This window comes from Salmo salar, chromosome ssa02, assembly GCF_905237065.1.
Source record: "Salmo salar chromosome ssa02, Ssal_v3.1, whole genome shotgun sequence".
In the NCBI taxonomy this organism is placed as follows: Eukaryota; Metazoa; Chordata; class Actinopteri; order Salmoniformes; family Salmonidae; genus Salmo; species Salmo salar.
In genome coordinates, this window is record NC_059443.1 from 4,334,410 (window position 1) to 4,357,581 (window position 23,172).

General features: G+C 41.0%; 1 protein-coding gene across 7 annotated transcripts in view; it reads right to left on the reverse strand.

The window, feature by feature from the left end:
- LOC106606175 (protein MTSS 1) overlaps positions 1-23,172 on the reverse strand; it is a 156,041-nt gene that overhangs the window by 128,071 nt on the left and 4,798 nt on the right. For all 7 annotated transcript variants that reach the window (XM_045696622.1, XM_045696620.1, XM_045696626.1 and 4 more), the window contains exons 2-3: positions 22,922-22,983; positions 15,208-15,281 (exon numbers count right to left, since the gene is read on the reverse strand). In XM_045696622.1, the coding sequence (XP_045552578.1) occupies positions 15,208-15,281; positions 22,922-22,983 (136 nt within the window). The remainder of the gene's footprint in view (positions 1-15,207; positions 15,282-22,921; positions 22,984-23,172) is intronic.

The following is a 23,172-nucleotide window of genomic DNA, read 5'->3' on the forward strand; positions in this document are numbered from 1 at the left end:
CCTTGGCAGATTAAACACAGTAATACTTGAATGCAAACGGTTGTTCTTTGCGAGGATTGTTTAATTGACATTCTTAATACTTCAGGAGGCTCTGAGTCGGAAAGCTGTCTCGACTTCATGTTCTTGGGGAAATAAATATGTTGACAACAATCCACTATTGATGGCAACAATGTCTTTTATCAATCTAGCCTTTCTTCCCGTAGTTTAAACCTCTCCAAATAAGATGATAACAGTCGTAGGCCTACATACTCTATATCTAACCTCAACACCCTCAACCACTCATTTCATATTAAACACTATATTTTTATATGACTTTATGAGATCACGTTCCTGTCTCAATAAAGTATCTTGTAAAATGTGAACAAACATCAATATGGGACTAATATTAACGTACTGCAAGCCCACAACAAGGAGACTGTATCTCATCTGCAGTCGTCTGTCACCCGTCCAAGTCTGGGAGGAAATAGATGAAATTATAAGATCATTCAACAACAAAAAAATTAGAAAAAACTTTATTGACTTCTTTAATTCGTGCCAAATCCTGTGAGGCGAAACAACGCTATTGAAAGCATTTGATGAGTGTAAAGCAGGTGTATACAGGTTATAACAGGTTATATACAGGTTATAACGACACCGGGAAACTCACTTCAAACTCTGACTTACAGGGTATTGTTATGGGTATACTGTTGTAGTTAAGTGTGCATTATTGTAGTGTACAGGCTACACTCTATGGACACAAATGACGGAAGTGAACTGAAGGTCTGAGGGGAAAGCCAATGGTAGGGCTAGTAGCTATGTAGTTGGAACGTTATGGGATGCCCCAGGGTATAGGCCTATGTCTGTCAACAACCTTTCAACCACACACACACACACACACACACACACACACACACACACACACACACACACACACACACACACACACACACACACACACACACACACACACACACACACACACACACACACACACACACACACAATCCATTTTATATGTTACAATATGATTTAATAAGACTCTGTCTTCAAGAACTGCAGAGGTATTAGAATGTGATGTATTGTAAGACAGTGCTGGTTTACCACTGTCCCTCAGGTTTATGGCTGGGTGAGGGGGATGGATAAATAACACTGGGGTTATACAGTACACACAGTCTATGTCCTACTACTCAGACCTGGAGGGCCCCAACTTCCTAAATAATGCTAGTTGCCATGGTGACAGCTCTTACTACACCAAGCTTGAAGAATGAACACCAGGTTTCCTCTCTAACTGACTCTACTACTATAACCTAGTGTTACCTCTCTGACTCTACTACTATAACCTAGTGTTACCTCTCTAACTGACTCTACTACTATAACCTAGTGTAACCTCTCTAACTGACTCTACTACTATAACCTAGTGTAACCTCTCTGACTCTACTACTATAACCTAGTGTTACCTCTCTAACTGACTCTACTACTATAACCTAGTGTTACCTCTCTAACTGACTCTACTACTATAACCTAGTGTTACCTCTCTAACTGACTCTACTACTATAACCTAGTGTTACCTCTCTAACTGACTCTACTACTATAACCTAGTGTTACCTCTCTAACTGACTCTACTACTATAACCTAGTGTTACCTCTCTGACTCTACTACTATAACCTAGTGTTACCTCTCTAACTGACTCTACTACTATAACCTAGTGTTACCTCTCTAACTGACTCTACTACTATAACCTAGTGTTACCTCTCTAACTGACTCTACTACTATAACCTAGTGTTACCTCTCTAACTGACTCTACTACTATAACCTAGTGTTACCTCTCTAACTGACTCTACTACTATAACCTAGTGTTACCTCTCTAACTGACTCTACTACTATAACCTAGTGTTACCTCTCTAACTGACTCTACTACTATAACCTAGTGTTACCTCTCTGACTCTACTACTATAACCTAGTGTTACCTCTCTAACTGACTCTACTACTATAACCTAGTGTTACCTCTCTAACTGACTCTACTACTATAACCTAGTGTTACCTCTCTAACTGCTCTACTACTATAACCTAGTGTTACCTCTCTAACTGACTCTACTACTATAACCTAGTGTTACCTCTCTAACTGACTCTACTACTATAACCTAGTGTTACCTCTCTAACTTCTACTACTATAACCTAGTGTTACCTCTCTACTGACTCTACTACTATAACCTAGTGTTACCTCTCTAACTGACTCTACTACTATAACCTAGTGTTACCTCTCTAACTGACTCTACTACTATAACCTAGTGTTACCTCTCTGACTCTCTACTACTATAACCTAGTGTTACCTCTCTCTGACTCTACTACTATAACCTAGTGTTACCTCTCTAACTGACTCTACTACTATAACCTAGTGTTACCTCTCTAACTGACTCTACTACTATAACCTAGTGTTACCTCTCTAACTGATCTACTACTATAACCTAGTGTTACCTCTCTAACTGACTCTACTACTATAACCTAGTGTTACCTCTCTAACTGACTCTACTACTATAACCTAGTGTTACCTCTCTAACTGACTCTACTACTATAACCTAGTGTTACCTCTCTAACTGACTCTACTACTATAACCTAGTGTTACCTCTCTAACTGACTCTACTACTATAACCTAGTGTTACCTCTCTAACTGACTCTACTACTATAACCTAGTGTTACCTCTCTAACTGACTCTACTACTATAACCTAGTGTTACCTCTCTAACTGACTCTACTACTATAACCTAGTGTTACCTCTCTAACTGACTCTACTACTATAACCTAGTGTTACCTCTCTAACTGACTCTACTACTATAACCTAGTGTTACCTCTCTAACTGACTCTACTACTATAACCTAGTGTTACCTCTCTAACTGACTCTACTACTATAACCTAGTGTTACCTCTCTAACTGACTCTACTACTATAACCTAGTGTTACCTCTCTAACTGACTCTACTACTATAACCTAGTGTTACCTCTCTAACTGACTCTACTACTATAACCTAGTGTTACCTCTCTAACTGACTCTACTACTATAACCTAGTGTTACCTCTCTAACTGACTCTACTACTATAACCTAGTGTTACCTCTCTAACTGACTCTACTACTATAACCTAGTGTTACCTCTCTAACTGACTCTACTACTATAACCTAGTGTTACCTCTCTCTGACTCTACTACTATAACCTAGTGTTACCTCTCTGACTCTACTACTATAACCTAGTGTTACCTCTCTAACTGACTCTACTACTATAACCTAGTGTTACCTCTCTACTGACTCTACTACTATAACCTAGTGTTACCTCTCTACTGACTCTACTACTATAACCTAGTGTTACCTCTCTAACTGACTCTACTACTATAACCTAGTGTTACCTCTCTAACTGACTCTACTACTATAACCTAGTGTTACCTCTCTAACTGACTCTACTACTATAACCTAGTGTTACCTCTCTGACTCTACTACTATAACCTAGTGTTACCTCTCTAACTGACTCTACTACTATAACCTAGTGTTACCTCTCTAACTGACTCTACTACTATAACCTAGTGTTACCTCTCTGACTCTACTACTATAACCTAGTGTTACCTCTCTAACTGACTCTACTACTATAACCTAGTGTTACCTCTCTAACTGCTCTACTACTATAACCTAGTGTTACCTCTCTGACTCTACTACTATAACCTAGTGTTACCTCTCTAACTGACTCTACTACTATAACCTAGTGTTACCTCTCTGACTCTACTACTATAACCTAGTGTTACCTCTCTAACTGACTCTACTACTATAACCTAGTGTTACCTCTCTAACTGACTCTACTACTATAACCTAGTGTTACCTCTCTTGACTCTACTACTATAACCTAGTGTTACCTCTCTAACTGACTCTACTACTATAACCTAGTGTTACCTCTCTAACTGACTCTACTACTATAACCTAGTGTTACCTCTCTAACTGACTCTACTACTATAACCTAGTGTTACCTCTCTAACTGACTCTACTACTATAACCTAGTGTTACCTCTCTAACTGACTCTACTACTATAACCTAGTGTTACCTCTCTAACTGACTCTACTACTATAACCTAGTGTTACCTCTCTACTGACTCTACTACTATAACCTAGTGTTACCTCTCTAACTGACTCTACTACTATAACCTAGTGTTACCTCTCTTGACTCTACTACTATAACCTAGTGTTACCTCTCTAACTGACTCTACTACTATAACCTAGTGTTACCTCTCTAACTGACTCTACTACTATAACCTAGTGTTACCTCTCTAACTGACTCTACTACTATAACCTAGTGTTACCTCTCTAACTGACTCTACTACTATAACCTAGTGTTACCTCTCTAACTGACTCTACTACTATAACCTAGTGTTACCTCTCTAACTGACTCTACTACTATAACCTAGTGTTACCTCTCTAACTGACTCTACTACTATAACCTAGTGTTACCTCTCTAACTGACTCTACTACTATAACCTAGTGTTACCTCTCTAACTGACTCTACTACTATAACCTAGTGTTACCTCTCTAACTGACTCTACTACTATAACCTAGTGTTACCTCTCTAACTGACTCTACTACTATAACCTAGTGTTACCTCTCTAACTGACTCTACTACTATAACCTAGTGTTACCTCTCTAACTGACTCTACTACTATAACCTAGTGTTACCTCTCTAACTGACTCTACTACTATAACCTAGTGTTACCTCTCTAACTGACTCTACTACTATAACCTAGTGTTACCTCTCTAACTGACTCTACTACTATAACCTAGTGTTACCTCTCTAACTGACTCTACTACTATAACCTAGTGTTACCTCTCTAACTGACTCTACTACTATAACCTAGTGTTACCTCTCTAACTGACTCTACTACTATAACCTAGTGTTACCTCTCTAAGACTCTACTACTATAACCTAGTGTTACCTCTCTAACTGACTCTACTACTATAACCTAGTGTTACCTCTCTAACTGACTCTACTACTATAACCTAGTGTTACCTCTCTAACTGACTCTACTACTATAACCTAGTGTTACCTCTCTAACTGACTCTACTACTATAACCTAGTGTTACCTCTCTAACTGACTCTACTACTATAACCTAGTGTTACCTCTCTAACTGACTCTACTACTATAACCTAGTGTTACCTCTCTAACTGACTCTACTACTATAACCTAGTGTTACCTCTCTAACTGACTCTACTACTATAACCTAGTGTTACCTCTCTAACTGACTCTACTACTATAACCTAGTGTTACCTCTCTAACTGACTCTACTACTATAACCTAGTGTTACCTCTCTAACTGACTCTACTACTATAACCTAGTGTTACCTCTCTAACTGACTCTACTACTATAACCTAGTGTTACCTCTCTAACTGACTCTACTACTATAACCTAGTGTTACCTCTCTAACTGACTCTACTACTATAACCTAGTGTTACCTCTCTAACTGACTCTACTACTATAACCTAGTGTTACCTCTCTAACTGACTCTACTACTATAACCTAGTGTTACCTCTCTAACTGACTCTACTACTATAACCTAGTGTTACCTCTCTAACTGACTCTACTACTATAACCTAGTGTAACCTCTCTAACTGACTCTACTACTATAACCTAGTGTAACCTCTCTAACTGACTCTACTACTATAACCTAGTGTTACCTCTCTAACTGACTCTACTACTATAACCTAGTGTTACCTCTCTAACTGACTCTACTACTATAACCTAGTGTTACCTCTCTAACTGACTCTACTACTATAACCTAGTGTTACCTCTCTAACTGACTCTACTACTATAACCTAGTGTTACCTCTCTAACTGACTCTACTACTATAACCTAGTGTTACCTCTCTGACTGACTCTACTACTATAACCTAGTGTTACCTCTCTAACTGACTCTACTACTATAACCTAGTGTTACCTCTCTAACTGACTCTACTACTATAACCTAGTGTTACCTCTCTAACTGACTCTACTACTATAACCTAGTGTTACCTCTCTAACTGACTCTACTACTATAACCTAGTGTTACCTCTCTAACTGACTCTACTACTATAACCTAGTGTTACCTCTCTAACTGACTCTACTACTATAACCTAGTGTTACCTCTCTAACTGACTCTACTACTATAACCTAGTGTTACCTCTCTAACTGACTCTACTACTATAACCTAGTGTTACCTCTCTAACTGACTCTACTACTATAACCTAGTGTTACCTCTCTAACTGACTCTACTACTATAACCTAGTGTTACCTCTCTAACTGACTCTACTACTATAACCTAGTGTTACCTCTCTAACTGACTCTACTACTATAACCTAGTGTTACCTCTCTAACTGACTCTACTACTATAACCTAGTGTTACCTCTCTAACTGACTCTACTACTATAACCTAGTGTTACCTCTCTAACTGACTCTACTACTATAACCTAGTGTTACCTCTCTAACTGACTCTACTACTATAACCTAGTGTTACCTCTCTAACTGACTCTACTACTATAACCTAGTGTTACCTCTCTAACTGACTCTACTACTATAACCTAGTGTTACCTCTCTAACTGACTCTACTACTATAACCTAGTGTTACCTCTCTAACTGACTCTACTACTATAACCTAGTGTTACCTCTCTAACTGACTCTACTACTATAACCTAGTGTTACCTCTCTAACTGACTCTACTACTATAACCTAGTGTTACCTCTCTAACTGACTCTACTACTATAACCTAGTGTTACCTCTCTAACTGACTCTACTACTATAACCTAGTGTTACCTCTCTAACTGACTCTACTACTATAACCTAGTGTTACCTCTCTATGACTCTACTACTATAACCTAGTGTTACCTCTCTAACTGACTCTACTACTATAACCTAGTGTTACCTCTCTAACTGACTCTACTACTATAACCTAGTGTTACCTCTCTAACTGACTCTACTACTATAACCTAGTGTTACCTCTCTAACTGACTCTACTACTATAACCTAGTGTTACCTCTCTACTGACTCTACTACTATAACCTAGTGTTACCTCTCTAACTGACTCTACTACTATAACCTAGTGTTACCTCTCTAACTGACTCTACTACTATAACCTAGTGTTACCTCTCTAACTGACTCTACTACTATAACCTAGTGTTACCTCTCTAACTGACTCTACTACTATAACCTAGTGTTACCTCTCTAACTGACTCTACTACTATAACCTAGTGTTACCTCTCTAACTGACTCTACTACTATAACCTAGTGTTACCTCTCTAAGACTCTACTACTATAACCTAGTGTTACCTCTCTAACTGACTCTACTACTATAACCTAGTGTTACCTCTCTAACTGACTCTACTACTATAACCTAGTGTTACCTCTCTAACTGACTCTACTACTATAACCTAGTGTTACCTCTCTAACTGACTCTACTACTATAACCTAGTGTTACCTCTCTAACTGACTCTACTACTATAACCTAGTGTAACCTCTCTAACTGACTCTACTACTATAACCTAGTGTTACCTCTCTAACTGACTCTACTACTATAACCTAGTGTTACCTCTCTAACTGACTCTACTACTATAACCTAGTGTTACCTCTCTAATGACTCTACTACTATAACCTAGTGTTACCTCTCTAACTGACTCTACTACTATAACCTAGTGTTACCTCTCTAACTGACTCTACTACTATAACCTAGTGTTACCTCTCTAACTGACTCTACTACTATAACCTAGTGTTACCTCTCTAACTGACTCTACTACTATAACCTAGTGTAACCTCTCTAACTGACTCTACTACTATAACCTAGTGTTACCTCTCTAACTCTACTACTATAACCTAGTGTTACCTCTCTAACTGACTCTACTACTATAACCTAGTGTTACCTCTCTAACTGACTCTACTACTATAACCTAGTGTTACCTCTCTAACTGACTCTACTACTATAACCTAGTGTTACCTCTCTAACTGACTCTACTACTATAACCTAGTGTAACCTCTCTAACTGACTCTACTACTATAACCTAGTGTTACCTCTCTAACTGACTCTACTACTATAACCTAGTGTTACCTCTCTAACTGACTCTACTACTATAACCTAGTGTTACCTCTCTAACTGACTCTACTACTATAACCTAGTGTAACCTCTCTAACTGACTCTACTACTATAACCTAGTGTTACCTCTCTAACTGACTCTACTACTATAACCTAGTGTAACCTCTCTAACTGACTCTACTACTATAACCTAGTGTAACCTCTCTAACTGACTCTACTACTATAACCTAGTGTTACCTCTCTAACTGACTCTACTACTATAACCTAGTGTTACCTCTCTAACTGACTCTACTACTATAACCTAGTGTTACCTCTCTAACTGACTCTACTACTATAACCTAGTGTTACCTCTCTAACTGACTCTACTACTATAACCTAGTGTTACCTCTCTAACTGACTCTACTACTATAACCTAGTGTTACCTCTCTAACTGACTCTACTACTATAACCTAGTGTTACCTCTCTAACTGACTCTACTACTATAACCTAGTGTTACCTCTCTAACTGACTCTACTACTATAACCTAGTGTTACCTCTCTAACTGACTCTACTACTATAACCTAGTGTTACCTCTCTAACTGACTCTACTACTATAACCTAGTGTTACCTCTCTAACTGACTCTACTACTATAACCTAGTGTTACCTCTCTAACTGACTCTACTACTATAACCTAGTGTAACCTCTCTAACTGACTCTACTACTATAACCTAGTGTTACCTCTCTAACTGACTCTACTACTATAACCTAGTGTTACCTCTCTAACTGACTCTACTACTATAACCTAGTGTTACCTCTCTCTGACTCTACTACTATAACCTAGTGTTACCTCTCTAACTGACTCTACTACTATAACCTAGTGTTACCTCTCTAACTGACTCTACTACTATAACCTAGTGTTACCTCTCTAACTGACTCTACTACTATAACCTAGTGTTACCTCTCTAACTGACTCTACTACTATAACCTAGTGTTACCTCTCTAACTGACTCTACTACTATAACCTAGTGTTACCTCTCTAACTGACTCTACTACTATAACCTAGTGTTACCTCTCTAACTGACTCTACTACTATAACCTAGTGTTACCTCTCTAACTGACTCTACTACTATAACCTAGTGTTACCTCTCTAACTGACTCTACTACTATAACCTAGTGTTACCTCTCTAACTGACTCTACTACTATAACCTAGTGTTACCTCTCTGACTCTACTACTATAACCTAGTGTTACCTCTCTAACTGACTCTACTACTATAACCTAGTGTTACCTCTCTGACTCTACTACTATAACCTAGTGTTACCTCTCTGACTCTACTACTATAACCTAGTGTTACCTCTCTGACTCTACTACTATAACCTAGTGTTACCTCTCTAACTGACTCTACTACTATAACCTAGTGTTACCTCTCTAACTGACTCTACTACTATAACCTAGTGTTACCTCTCTAACTGACTCTACTACTATAACCTAGTGTTACCTCTCTCGACTCTACTACTATAACCTAGTGTTACCTCTCTAACTGACTCTACTACTATAACCTAGTGTTACCTCTCTAACTGACTCTACTACTATAACCTAGTGTTACCTCTCTAACTGACTCTACTACTATAACCTAGTGTTACCTCTCTAACTGACTCTACTACTATAACCTAGTGTTACCTCTCTAACTGACTCTACTACTATAACCTAGTGTTACCTCTCTAACTGACTCTACTACTATAACCTAGTGTTACCTCTCTAACTGACTCTACTACTATAACCTAGTGTTACCTCTCTAACTGACTCTACTACTATAACCTAGTGTTACCTCTCTGACTCTACTACTATAACCTAGTGTTACCTCTCTAACTGACTCTACTACTATAACCTAGTGTTACCTCTCTGACTCTACTACTATAACCTAGTGTTACCTCTCTGACTCTACTACTATAACCTAGTGTTACCTCTCTAACTGACTCTACTACTATAACCTAGTGTTACCTCTCTAACTGACTCTACTACTATAACCTAGTGTTACCTCTCTAACTGACTCTACTACTATAACCTAGTGTTACCTCTCTAACTGACTCTACTACTATAACCTAGTGTTACCTCTCTGACTCTACTACTATAACCTAGTGTTACCTCTCTAACTGACTCTACTACTATAACCTAGTGTTACCTCTCTGACTGACTCTACTACTATAACCTAGTGTTACCTCTCTAACTGACTCTACTACTATAACCTAGTGTTACCTCTCTGACTCTACTACTATAACCTAGTGTTACCTCTCTAACTGACTCTACTACTATAACCTAGTGTTACCTCTCTAACTGACTCTACTACTATAACCTAGTGTTACCTCTCTGACTCTACTACTATAACCTAGTGTTACCTCTCTGACTCTACTACTATAACCTAGTGTTACCTCTCTAACTGACTCTACTACTATAACCTAGTGTTACCTCTCTAACTGACTCTACTACTATAACCTAGTGTTACCTCTCTAACTGACTCTACTACTATAACCTAGTGTTACCTCTCTAACTGACTCTACTACTATAACCTAGTGTTACCTCTCTGACTCTACTACTATAACCTAGTGTTACCTCTCTGACTCTACTACTATAACCTAGTGTTACCTCTCTGACTGACTCTACTACTATAACCTAGTGTTACCTCTCTAACTGGGGCTACTCTGCTCTGATACTCCTGCATCATCAGTCATCATAAAACTCTAGTACTGCTTCTGTCCTTAAACCAGCCGGGGCTACAGGAAAAGACTTGTGTTCCTGCAGTGCCTGACGAATGTGTGTGTCCCTGAGCTCCTATTAATAGCCCTGTGTACAGCTGGAAGTGTCAGCCTGCCGGGATGAGAATGGCTTTTCTACAGCAGCTCTTTATACAGCCAGCAGCTCTTTATACAGTCAGCAGCTCTTTCTACAGCCAGCAGCTCTTTCTACAGCCAGCAGCTCTTTATACAGCCAGCAGCTCTTTCTACAGCCAGCAGCTCTTTCTACAGCCAGCAACTCTTTCTACAGCCAGCAGCTCTTTCTACAGCCAGCAGCTCTTTATACAGCCAGCAGCTCTTTCTACAGCCAGCAACTCTTTATACAGCCAGCAGCTCTTTATACAGCCAGCAGCTCTTTCTACAGCCAGCAGCTCTTTCTACAGCCAGCAGCTCTTTATACAGTCAGCAGCTCTTTCTACAGCCAGCAGCTCTTTATACAGCCAGCAGCTCTTTCTACAGCCAGCAGCTCTTTATACAGTCAGCAGCTCTTTCTACAGCCAGCAGCTCTTTCTACAGCCAGCAGCTCTTTATACAGCCAGCAACTCTTTCTACAGCCAGCAGCTCTTTCTACAGCCAGCAACTCTTTCTACAGCCAGCAGCTCTTTCTACAGCCAGCAGCTCTTTATACAGCCAGCAGCTCTTTCTACAGCCAGCAACTCTTTCTACAGCCAGCAGCTCTTTCTACAGCCAGCAGCTCTTTATACAGCCAGCAGCTCTTTCTACAGCCAGCAACTCTTTCTACAGCCAGCAGCTCTTTCTACAGCCAGCAGCTCTTTATACAGTCAGCAGCTCTTTAAACAGCCAGCAGCTCTTTATACACACTTACACATACTTATACACACGCACAAGCACACACAAACACACAAGCACACACAAGCACACACACACACACACACACACACACACACACACACACACACACACACACACACACACACACACACACACACACACACACACACACACACACACACACCCTGAAGCTGGTAGGGTGGGTTTGATACGATATTATCATGATACTTAGTTGCAAATACAATATGTATTGCGATTCAATACTGTGATTTTATTGCGATTAGATTTTATTCCAAACATATTGCTCAACATACGTCTGCTGCAGAGGGACAAGAGAGAGCAATGAGAAAACCAGTTTTGATCAGTCATAGAAATAAAAGTGCTGAAAACAAATAGTCTCCCTGTTTAAAAAGAAGACAGAGTTTAGGTGCAGGTATCAAAACGATACAATACGATGTATCCTAAAAATGTATATCCCGATAAGTAGCTGTATCGATTTTTCCCCCAACACTAGTTCCCTGTATGAGGAAGTGTAGCCTACTGATGCCAGATGTGGTGTGTGTGTGTGTGTGTGTGTGTGTGTGTGTGTGTGTGTGTGTGTGTGTGTGTGTGTGTGTGTGTGTGTGTGTGTGTGTGTGTGAGATCAGTGGTAGGCAGGGTGGAGAGGGCCGTGTGGGCAGAGAGAGGGCGGTGTCACGGCTTCAAACAGCAGCCTGAGGGATTTACTACCCACAGGATCAACCACCTGATCCCTTCATATTCCCCACCCCTGCTCAACCCCTTAAACCAACATGGCCGCCACTGCACCAGCAGACACACCTGGGTCCAAATAATTCAAGCAGGCTGCTCAAGAAAACATTAGCCATAGTACTGCAAGGAGTCAAGAATCACTGTGTGGTAGGCTGCTGATAGGTTAACACTAGTCTTTCTAGAATCTCTACTCTGTGGACCTGAAACATTCCACAGCCAACTACCCCCCATTCAACACAAAGGCAAAAGCCCTCTGAAGACCAGGGGTTATGGGGTTATGCCCCTTCCCCTGTCAGCCAGTGAGCTCAGGTGCTTGGCTAAAGTGGTGGAACTCCCAGGGTTTTAAAACAGAATGACCCCTGAACCAATAGGGAATGGGAACAAGACGAAAAATTAACACATGTGGTAGTGGGCTAACTATAGTCTAATAATTACCACATGTTGTAGTGGGCTAACTATAGTCTAATAATTACCACATGTTGTAGTGGGCTAACTATAGTCTAATAATTACCACATGTTGTAGTGGGCTAACTATAGTCTAATAATTACCACATGTTGTAGTGGGCTAACTATAGTCTAATAATTACCACATGTTGTAGTGTAGTGGGCTAACTATAGTCTAATAATTACCACATGTTGTAGTGGGCTAACTATAGTCTAATAATTACCACATGTTGTAGTGTAGTGGGCTAACTATAGTCTAATAATTACCACATGTTGTAGTGTAGTGGGCTAACTATAGTCTAATAATTACCACATGTTGTAGTGTAGTGGGCTAACTATAGTCTAATAATTACCACATGTTGTAGTGGGCTAACTATAGTCTAATAATTACCACATGTTGTAGTGGGCTAACTATAGTCTAATAATTACCACATGTTGTAGTGGGCTAACTATAGTCTAATAATTACCACATGTTGTAGTGTAGTGGGCTAACTATAGCCTAATAATTACCACATGTTCTAGTGGGCTAACTATAGTCTAATAATTACCACATGTTGTAGTGGGCTAACTATAGTCTAATAATTACCACATGTTGTAGTGTAGTGGGCTAACTATAGTCTAATAATTACCACATGTTGTAGTGTAGTGGGCTAACTATAGTCTAATAATTACCACATGTTGTAGTGTAGTGGGCTAACTATAGTCTAATAATTACCACATGTTGTAGTGGGCTAACTATAGTCCAATAATTACCACATGTTGTAGTGTAGTGGGCTAACTATAGTCTAATAATTACCACATGTTGTAGTGTAGTGGGCTAACTATAGCCTAATAATTACCACATGTTGTAGTGTAGTGGGCTAACTATAGTCTAATAATTACCACATGTTGTAGTGGGCTAACTATAGTCTAATAATTACCACATGTTGTAGTGGGCTAACTATAGTCTAATAATTACCACATGTTGTAGTGGGCTAACTATAGTCTAATAATTACCACATGTTGTAGTGGGCTAACTATAGTCTAATAATTACCACATGTTGTAGTGGGCTAACTATAGTCTAATAATTACCACATGTTGTAGTGGGCTAACTATAGTCTAATAATTACCACATGTTGTAGTGGGCTAACTATAGTCTAATAATTACCACATGTTGTAGTGTAGTGGGATAACTATAGTCTAATAATTACCACATGTTGTAGTGGGCTAACTATAGTCTAATAATTACCACATGTTGTAGTGTAGTGGGCTAACTATAGTCTAATAATTACCACATGTTGTAGTGTAGTGGGCTAACTATAGTCTAATAATTACCACATGTTGTAGTGTAGTGGGCTAACTATAGTCTAATAATTACCACATGTTGTAGTGTAGTGGGCTAACTATAGTCTAATAATTACCACATGTTGTAGTGGGCTAACTATAGTCTAATAATTACCACATGTTGTAGTGGGCTAACTATAGTCTAATAATTACCACATGTTGTAGTGGGCTAACTATAGTCTAATAATTATCACATGTTGTAGTGGGCTAACTATAGTCTAATAATTACCACATGTTGTAGTGGGCTAACTATAGTCTAATAATTACCACATGTTGTAGTGGGCTAACTATAGTCTAATAATTACCACATGTTGTAGTGGGCTAACTATAGTCTAATAATTACCACATGTTGTAGTGGGCTAACTATAGTCTAATAATTACCACATGTTGTAGTGGGCTAACTATAGTCTAATAATTACCACATGTTGTAGTGGGCTAACTATAGTCTAATAATTACCACATGTTGTAGTGGGCTAACTATAGTCTAATAATTACCACATGTTGTAGTGGGCTAACTATAGTCTAATAATTACCACATGTTGTAGTGTTGGGCTAACTATAGTCTAATAATTACCACATGTTGTAGTGTAGGGCTAACTATAGTCTAATAATTACCACATGTTGTAGTGGGCTAACTATAGTCTAATAATTACCACATGTTGTAGTGGGCTAACTATAGTCTAATAATTACCACATGTTGTAGTGGGCTAACTATAGTCTAATAATTACCACATGTTGTAGTGGGCTAACTATAGTCTAATAATTACCACATGTTGTAGTGGGCTAACTATAGTCTAATAATTACCACATGTTGTAGTGTAGTGGGATAACTATAGTCTAATAAATCTACCTCAGCCAGGATGTTCAACTTCACACAGGATTCCATCACAGGACGTTCAGCATGAACAACAGAACAGTAGAACAGACTTCCTAATTCCGCTGATTCTGCTTCCATTGTCTATGGGGCTGTATGAGTGCTTATGTTCAAGACCTCTTGCACCTCATACAGGTTCCCCTCTCCCCTCACCCCCCCCCCATCCCCTCACCCCTGGACGGGTACAAGGTCTTACCTCGTGTGTTGGTGGCCAGGTCAGCCACTTTCTGAAAGGCATCCAGGAACGCTGCAGCTGCAACCACGGTCGCTCTGAAAACAGAAACAGAAGCAGAACCCAGCTGGTCACGCTTTGGCCCTCATTTAAACTACCCTTAACTGAAGTGAACACACATGTACCCGACCAACCGACCGGGCACATGATTAGCCATGGGCACCGTCCCAAACAACACCCTTATTCCCTATGGTGCAGTACGATACAAAAGTAGTGCACTTTAGGGAATAGGGTGCCATTTGGGACGTAAATACGGTTGGACCTGGTTGAAGCCGTTAGCTATCTCTATCTGAGATCTGTTGTTTCAAGGGAAATGTTCAGGGGTTGCTAGTTATTAAAGCGTTATTAGGCTTATACCGTTAGCTGATGTTCATTCACAACAAGACAATAAGAATGTGGTTCCTTTCTGTCTGTCTGGCCACGGGCCTCACTTTAACATCTCTGTTAATGGCCCTTATTAATGGCCGTGATAACAGGCAGCGATGGGGCCTACAGACTTCAGCTTTTCATCATAGTGGAACTAGAGGTCTGAATGGCTCGGCTGTTGAAATGTTTGGAATGTCTTGTCTGGCTGCAGTGTGTGGAAAGGAGCCGTCTGAAATCTAGGTAGCTCATCAGAGTCACTGTGCTTTGACTGCTGAGGTACGTCACGTGATTAAGATCTCAGGGTTAGGGCTAGTAAGACGTAGGCAGGGCTGTTAACTAGTCGTCTTGGATATCAGCAGTAGTTTCTCTGTGACACACACACACACACACACACACACACACACACACACACACACACACACACACACACACACACACACACACACACACACAGACACACAGACACACAGACACACAGACACACAGACACAGACACACAGACAAACGATTGTTGACTGGTCTTGGATTACATCTACATGAGATGGAAGTACTATCAGTCTCCAGGCTATGTGACGCAAACAAAAGCAGAAACCGTGTACTATCCAAACACACTAGACACGAACACACCTCTGGAGCTCTGAGAACAATGCCAGTAGTCAGAGTGACTGGAGGTGACGTAGATACGGAAACACATGTGTCTGTCAGACCAGTAAGGCATGTCCAGAGCTTAGCTGATGATAACAGTGACAGTAGGTGACGTTGATCTGTAAACATTGTTTCAGCGTGTCATCTTAGCGTGCCAAGGACTTATGCAGCTCTGCTTGCTCATAAAACATACGTTCAAGTACAACTATGTCCCAAATGACAACTGATCCCCTACATTAGTCCACTTCTTTTGACCAGGGCCCCACACTAGATCAGTGTGGTTGGACAACATAGTCTACACTACAGACCACACAGAGGCCATGGAGTAGTCTACACCACAGACCAACCCAGGCAACTCCCTAGTCAAGCTTAATTAATGGGGCATCATCAATATGTACATGTCATCCACCTACAATGCACTGCAGCAACCCATCACAACCCTCAGTCCCCTCAGTCCCCATCATTACCCTCATTCCTCTCAGTCCTCATCATTACCCTCATTCCTCTCAGTCCTCATCATTACCCTCATTCCTCTCAGTCCTCATCATTACCCTCATTCCTCTCAGTCCCCATCATTACCCTCATTCCTCTCGGTCCCCATCATTACCCTCATTCCTCTCAGTCCCCATCATTACCCTCATTCCTCTCAGTCCTCATCATTACCCTCATTCCTCTCAGTCCTCATCATTACCCCCCTTCCTCTCAGTCCTCCTCATTACCCTCATTCCTCTCAGTCCCCATCATTACCCTCATTACTCTCAGTCCCCATCATTACCCTCATTCCTCTCAGTCCTCATCATTCCTCTCAGTCCCCATCATTAACCTCATTCCTCTCAGTCCTCATCATTACCCTCATTCCTCTCAGTCCTCATCATTACCCTCATTCCTCTCAGTCCTCATCATTACCCTCAGTCCATGGCCATATTGACTGTCCTGTTACAGAATGTACGGCCCAAATGTCACCCTCTTTCGGAAGTTTATATACACTTTAGCCAAATACATTTAAACTCAGTTTTTTCACAATTCCAGACATTTAATCCGAGTAAAAATTCCCTGTCTCTTAGGATCCCCACTTTATTTTAAGAATGTGAAATGTCAGAATAATAGTAGAGAGAAATATGTATTTCAGCTTTTATTTCTTTCATCACATTCCCAGTGGGTCAGAAGTTTACATACACTCAATTAGTATTTGGTAGCATTGCCTTTAAATTGTTTAACTTGGGTCAAATTTTTTGGGTAGCCTTCCACACGCTTCCCACAATAAGTTGGGTGAATTTTGGCCCATTCCTCCTGACAGAGCTGGTGTAACTGAGTCAGGTTTGTAGGCCTCCTTGCTCGTACACACTTTTTCAGTTCTGCCCACAAATTTTCTATAGGGTTGAGGTCAGGGCTTTGTGATGGCCACTCCAATACCTTGACTTTGTTGTCCTTAATCCATTTTGCCACAACTTTGGAAGTATGCTTTGAGTCATTGTCCATTTGGAAGACCCATTTGCGACCAAGCTTTCACTTCCTGACTGATGTCTTAAGATGTTGCTTCAATATATCCACATCATTTTCCTCCCTCATGATGCCATCTAATTTGTGAAGTGCACCAGTCCCTCCTGGAGCAAAGCACTCCCACAACATGATACTGCCACCCCCGTGCTTCATGGTTGGGATGGTGTTCTTTGGCTTGCAAGCCTCCCCCTTTTTCCTCCAAACATAACGATGGTCATTATGGCCAAACAGCTCTATTTTTGTTTCATCAGACCAGAGGACATTTCTCCAAAAAATATGATCTTTGTCCCCATGTGCACAGTAAACTTCTGACCCACTGGAATTGTGATACAGTGAATTATAAGTGAAATAATCTGTCTGTAAACAATTGTTGGAAACATTACTTGTGTCATGCACAAAGTAGATTTCCTAACCGACTTGCTAAAACTGTCGTTTGTTAACAAGAAATTTGTGGAGTGGTTGAAAAACGAGTTTTAATGACTCCAAGCTAAGTTTATGTAAACTTCCGACTTCAACTGTATATAGGGCACTACTTTTATGGGCCCTGGTAAAAAGTACTGCCCTACATAGGGAATATGGTGCCATTTGGAACGTAGAGTCTGTCCCAGAACAACAGAATTCTTTATCAACTCAAAAGTTATACGTCTGATATGAAATGACGAACATCCGTTCGACCAGGAAGGAACAACACTGTCCTTATCAACCTGTAATGGTATTACCACAGACTGTGTTGTAGCGGGTTGGCGCTAACCACTACACACAAGGGTGTGTTGCTAGTCTCTGGCGGGAAAATATACACACACATTCACACACACATGCACTCGCCCACACACACACAAAGACATACAGACGCACACACTCCACAAGCACATTCCATTTTATTTCAAGGGAGAGGAGAGCCACTACAGGGGAAAACTCTGGTTGTGTTAGTCTCTGTTGGATACTACTGTGCACTATATAGGGAATAGGATGCAATTTGGGACGTACACATATTGTGATTACACAGTAATACACACCAACCAAATATTTTCTGAAACATTATGTTGGGTGAAGTTGTAAAAAAAAGCAACGGATGGATTTAAAAACTATAATTAGATAACTTCCTAGAAGGCAGTGTGGAAGAGGACCGCTAAATGACAGAGCACTTAACCCTACCCTAACATTATTACAGCACTTAACCCTACCCTAACATTATTACAGCACAGAACCCTACCCTAACATTATTACAGCACTTAACCCTACCCTAACATTATTACAGCACTTAACCCTACCCTAACATTATTACAGCACAGAACCCTACCCTAACATTATTACAGCACTTAACCCTACCCTAACATTATTACAGCACTTAACCCTACCCTAACATTATTACAGCACTTAACCCTACCCTAACATTATTACAGCACTTAACCCTACCCTAACATTATTACAGCACTTAACCCTACCCTAACATTATTACAGCACTTAACCCTACCCTAACATTATTACAGCACTTAACCCTACCCTAACATTATTACAGCACTTAACCCTACCCTAACATTATTACAGCGCTTAACCCTACCCTAACATTATTACAGCGCTTAACCCTACCCTAACATTATTACAGAGTAAGACACGCTGCCATTCAGCCTGTCCTCCCATTCTACCCAGCAGAGATCACCAGAGAGGTGGGTAGAGGTAGTAGACTGGGTGATTCTACCCAGCAGAGATCACCAGAGAGGTGGGTAGAGGTAGTAGACTGGGTGATTCTACCCAGCAGAGATCACCAGAGAGGTGGGTAGAGGTAGTAGACTGGGTGATTCTACCCAGCAGAGATCACCAGAGAGGTGGGTAGAGGTAGTAGCTAGACCAGTGTTTAGTGGGACATCTCAGCCCTCAAACCAACAGACAGAGAAGACAATGGAGCAGAAGTACATCTGACAGTTTCTTATTTTCCATCTAGAGACATCCATCATCCTGTTTATTTATTTATGCATTTGTTTTTTTGTGTGTACTTTTTACCCCTTTTTCCTGGTACAAATTGGTAGTTATTCTTGTCCCATCGCTGCAACTCCCCTACGGACTCGGGAGAGAGAAGGTCGAGAGCCGTGCGTCCTCCGAAACACGACCCTGCCAAGCCGCACTGCTTCTTGACACACTGCTCGCCTAAACCCGAAAACCAGCCGCACCAATGTGTCGGAGGAAACACCATCCAGGCCGGCCAAACCCTCCCCTAACCCGGACGACGCTGAGACAATTGTGCGCCGACTCATGGGTCTCCCGGTCACAACACAGCCTGGGATCGAACCCCGGTCTGTAGTGACGCCTCAAGCGAAGCAGTGCCTAACAGGCTGACTACACCGCTCGCCTCGCGTGCGCTGCAAAATAAATGTAGAAATCTATATTATTCAATTATTGCACCCACACAGCTTGCGCGAGCCAACGAGCGTCTGCGTTGCCAAGGGCTAAAATAGAAGTCAGTTCTATTTCTGACGCAGATCGCGCTGCAAGTCCTGCCTCTCCTATCTCCTCATTGGTTTATAGAAGCAGGTACCCACGTGCCATCTCCTCATTGGTTATACCCACTTGGGTGACTGAAAGACAAACGAGGTCAGTGGCAGTAATGCACCTAATTTATGAAAGTTGCCAATCGCAATATAAAGTCAAGAGAAGAAAAAGCCTGGAGAGATGACTAGAAACGATTCGGTTGACCGTTTTATGTGTGGATTAATTGGTGGAGTAGAGGACCTTGTGCATTTCAGGTAAAATAACAACTCAATGTTTATATCCCAGGACAAATTAGCTAGCAACAGCAAGCTAGTTAAATAGGACAAATTAGCTAGCAACAGCAAGCTAGTTAAATAGGACAAATTAGCTAGCAAGTGCAAGCTAGCTAGCTAAATTGCCATAAATGTTTATTGACTTTCGACATGTCTCCAAATTAATATAATTGGTTCACAGTTTGTTTTGATATTTTAACCTGCGTGTCGTGATCGCGTTTGGTGTGGTGGGACAAAATACATTTATGCACGATGGCGCATGCGCACAGCCGGTTTTGGTTCCGTGTCAGACCGCTGCGCCACTCGGGAGGACATCCATCCTGTTACAGCCACAGCTGCTCTACAATTCCACCCAGACACAGCAAAGATCACAGAGACCTGCACTTCAGTGTCTGGTATGGGGGTCAGGGGTTTAGGCCTAGGTGACGCAATCCATCACAGCTGCCCTACACTATTAGCAACTACACCGTAGTTCAACCACAGCTGCACTACACTATTAGCAACTACACCGTAGTTCAACCACAGCTGCACTACACTATTAGCAACTACACCATAGTTCAACCACAGCTGCACTACACTATTAGCAACTACACCGTAGTTCAACCACAGCTGCACTACACTATTAGCAACTACACCGTAGTTCAACCACATCTGCACTACACTATTAGCAACTACACCGTAGTTCAACCACATCTGCCCTACAATTCCACCCATTACAGATCTCAGACAGGTGGGTAGAGGTTGGAGGTTGGGGCAGAACCAATAATGATGGACAGTTGGAGACAGCTCTTTTCTAGGACTTATCCTGCAGCATGACAGTTATTGGACAGCTCTTTTCTAGGACTTATCCTGCAACATGACAGTTATTGGACAGCTCTTTTCTAGGACTTATCCTGCAGCATGACAGTTATTGGACAGCTCTTTTCTAGGACTTATCCTGCAGCATGACAGTTATTGGACAGCTCTTTTCTAGGACTTATCCTGCAGCATGACAGTTATTGGACAGCTCTTTTCTAGGACTTATCCTGCAGCATGACAGTTATTGGACAGCTCTTTTCTAGGACTTATCCTGCAGCATGACAGTTATTGGACAGCTCTTTTCTAGGACTTATCCTGCAGCATGACAGTTATTGGACAGCTCTTTTCTAGGACTTATCCTGCAGCATGACAGTTATTGGACAGCTCTTTTCTAGGACTTATCCTACAGCATGACAGTTATTGGACAGCTCTTTTCTAGGACTTATCCTGCAGCATGACATTTATTGGACAGCTCTTTTCTAGGACTTATCCTGCAGCATGACAGTTATTGGACAGCTCTTTTCTAGGACTTATCCTGCAGCGTGACAGTTATTGGACAGCTCTTTTCTAGGACTTATCCTGCAGCATGACAGTTATTGGACAGCTCTTTTCTAAGACTTATCCTGCAGCATGACAGTTATTGGACAGCTCTTTTCTAGGACTTATCCTGCAGCATGACATTTATTGGACAGCTCTTTTCTAGGACTTATCCTACAGCATGACAGTTATTGGACAGCTCTTTTCTAGGACTTATCCTGCAGCATGACAGTTATTGGACAGCTCTTTTCTAGGACTTATCCTGCAGCATGACAGTTATTGGACAGCTCTTTTCTAGGACTTATCCTACAGCATGACAGTTATTGGACAGCTCTTTTCTAGGACTTATCCTGCAGCATGACAGTTATTGGACAGCTCTTTTCTAGGACTTATCCTGCAGCATGACAGTTATTGGACAGCTCTTTTCTAGGACTTATCCTGCAGCATGACATTTATTGGACAGCTCTTTTCTAGGACTTATCCTGCAGCATGACAGTTATTGGACAGCTCTTTTCTAGGACTTATCCTACAACATGACAGTTATTGGACAGCTCTTTTCTAGGACTTATCCTGCAGCATGACAGTTATTGGACAGCTCTTTTCTAGGACTTATCCTACAACATGACAGTTATTGGACAGCTCTTTTCTAGGACTTATCCTACAGCATGACAGTTATTGGACAGCTCTTTTCTAGGACTTATCCTGCAGCATGACAGTTATTGGACAGCTCTTTTCTAGGACTTATCCGACAGCATGACAGTTATTGGACAGCTCTTTTCTAGGACTTATCCGGCAGCATGACAGTTATTGGACAGCTCTTTTCTAGGACTTATCCGACAGCATGACAGTTATTAAGGATCTACCTGTGGTAATAATGAGATGGTCCTGACTGTGGTCTTGCTGAGAGTCTACCTGTGGTCTTGCTGAGGGTCTACCTGTGGTCTTGCTGAGGGTCTACCTGTGGTCTTGCTGAGAGTCTACCTGTGGTCTTGCTGAGGGTCTACCTGTGGTCTTGCTGAGAGTCTACCTGTGGTCTTGCTGAGAGTCTACCTGTGGTAATAATGATGACTCACCTGAGTTGAGATTGTAGTTTCCCAGCCTTGCTGATAAAGTCTTCCCAGATGGGGTAGCTGTTCTGTGGAAACAAACACAAAGTACAGGAATATCAGAACATCTTGTTTTCCCTGAGCACAACATCTGTCAGAAACACAAAACAACATGATAACAAAACACACACACCAAAACACTTTTTTAAACCTTTATTTTACCAGGTAGTCCCATTGAGGTAAAAATAGCTATTTTCCAAGCCAGACCTGCTTATCAA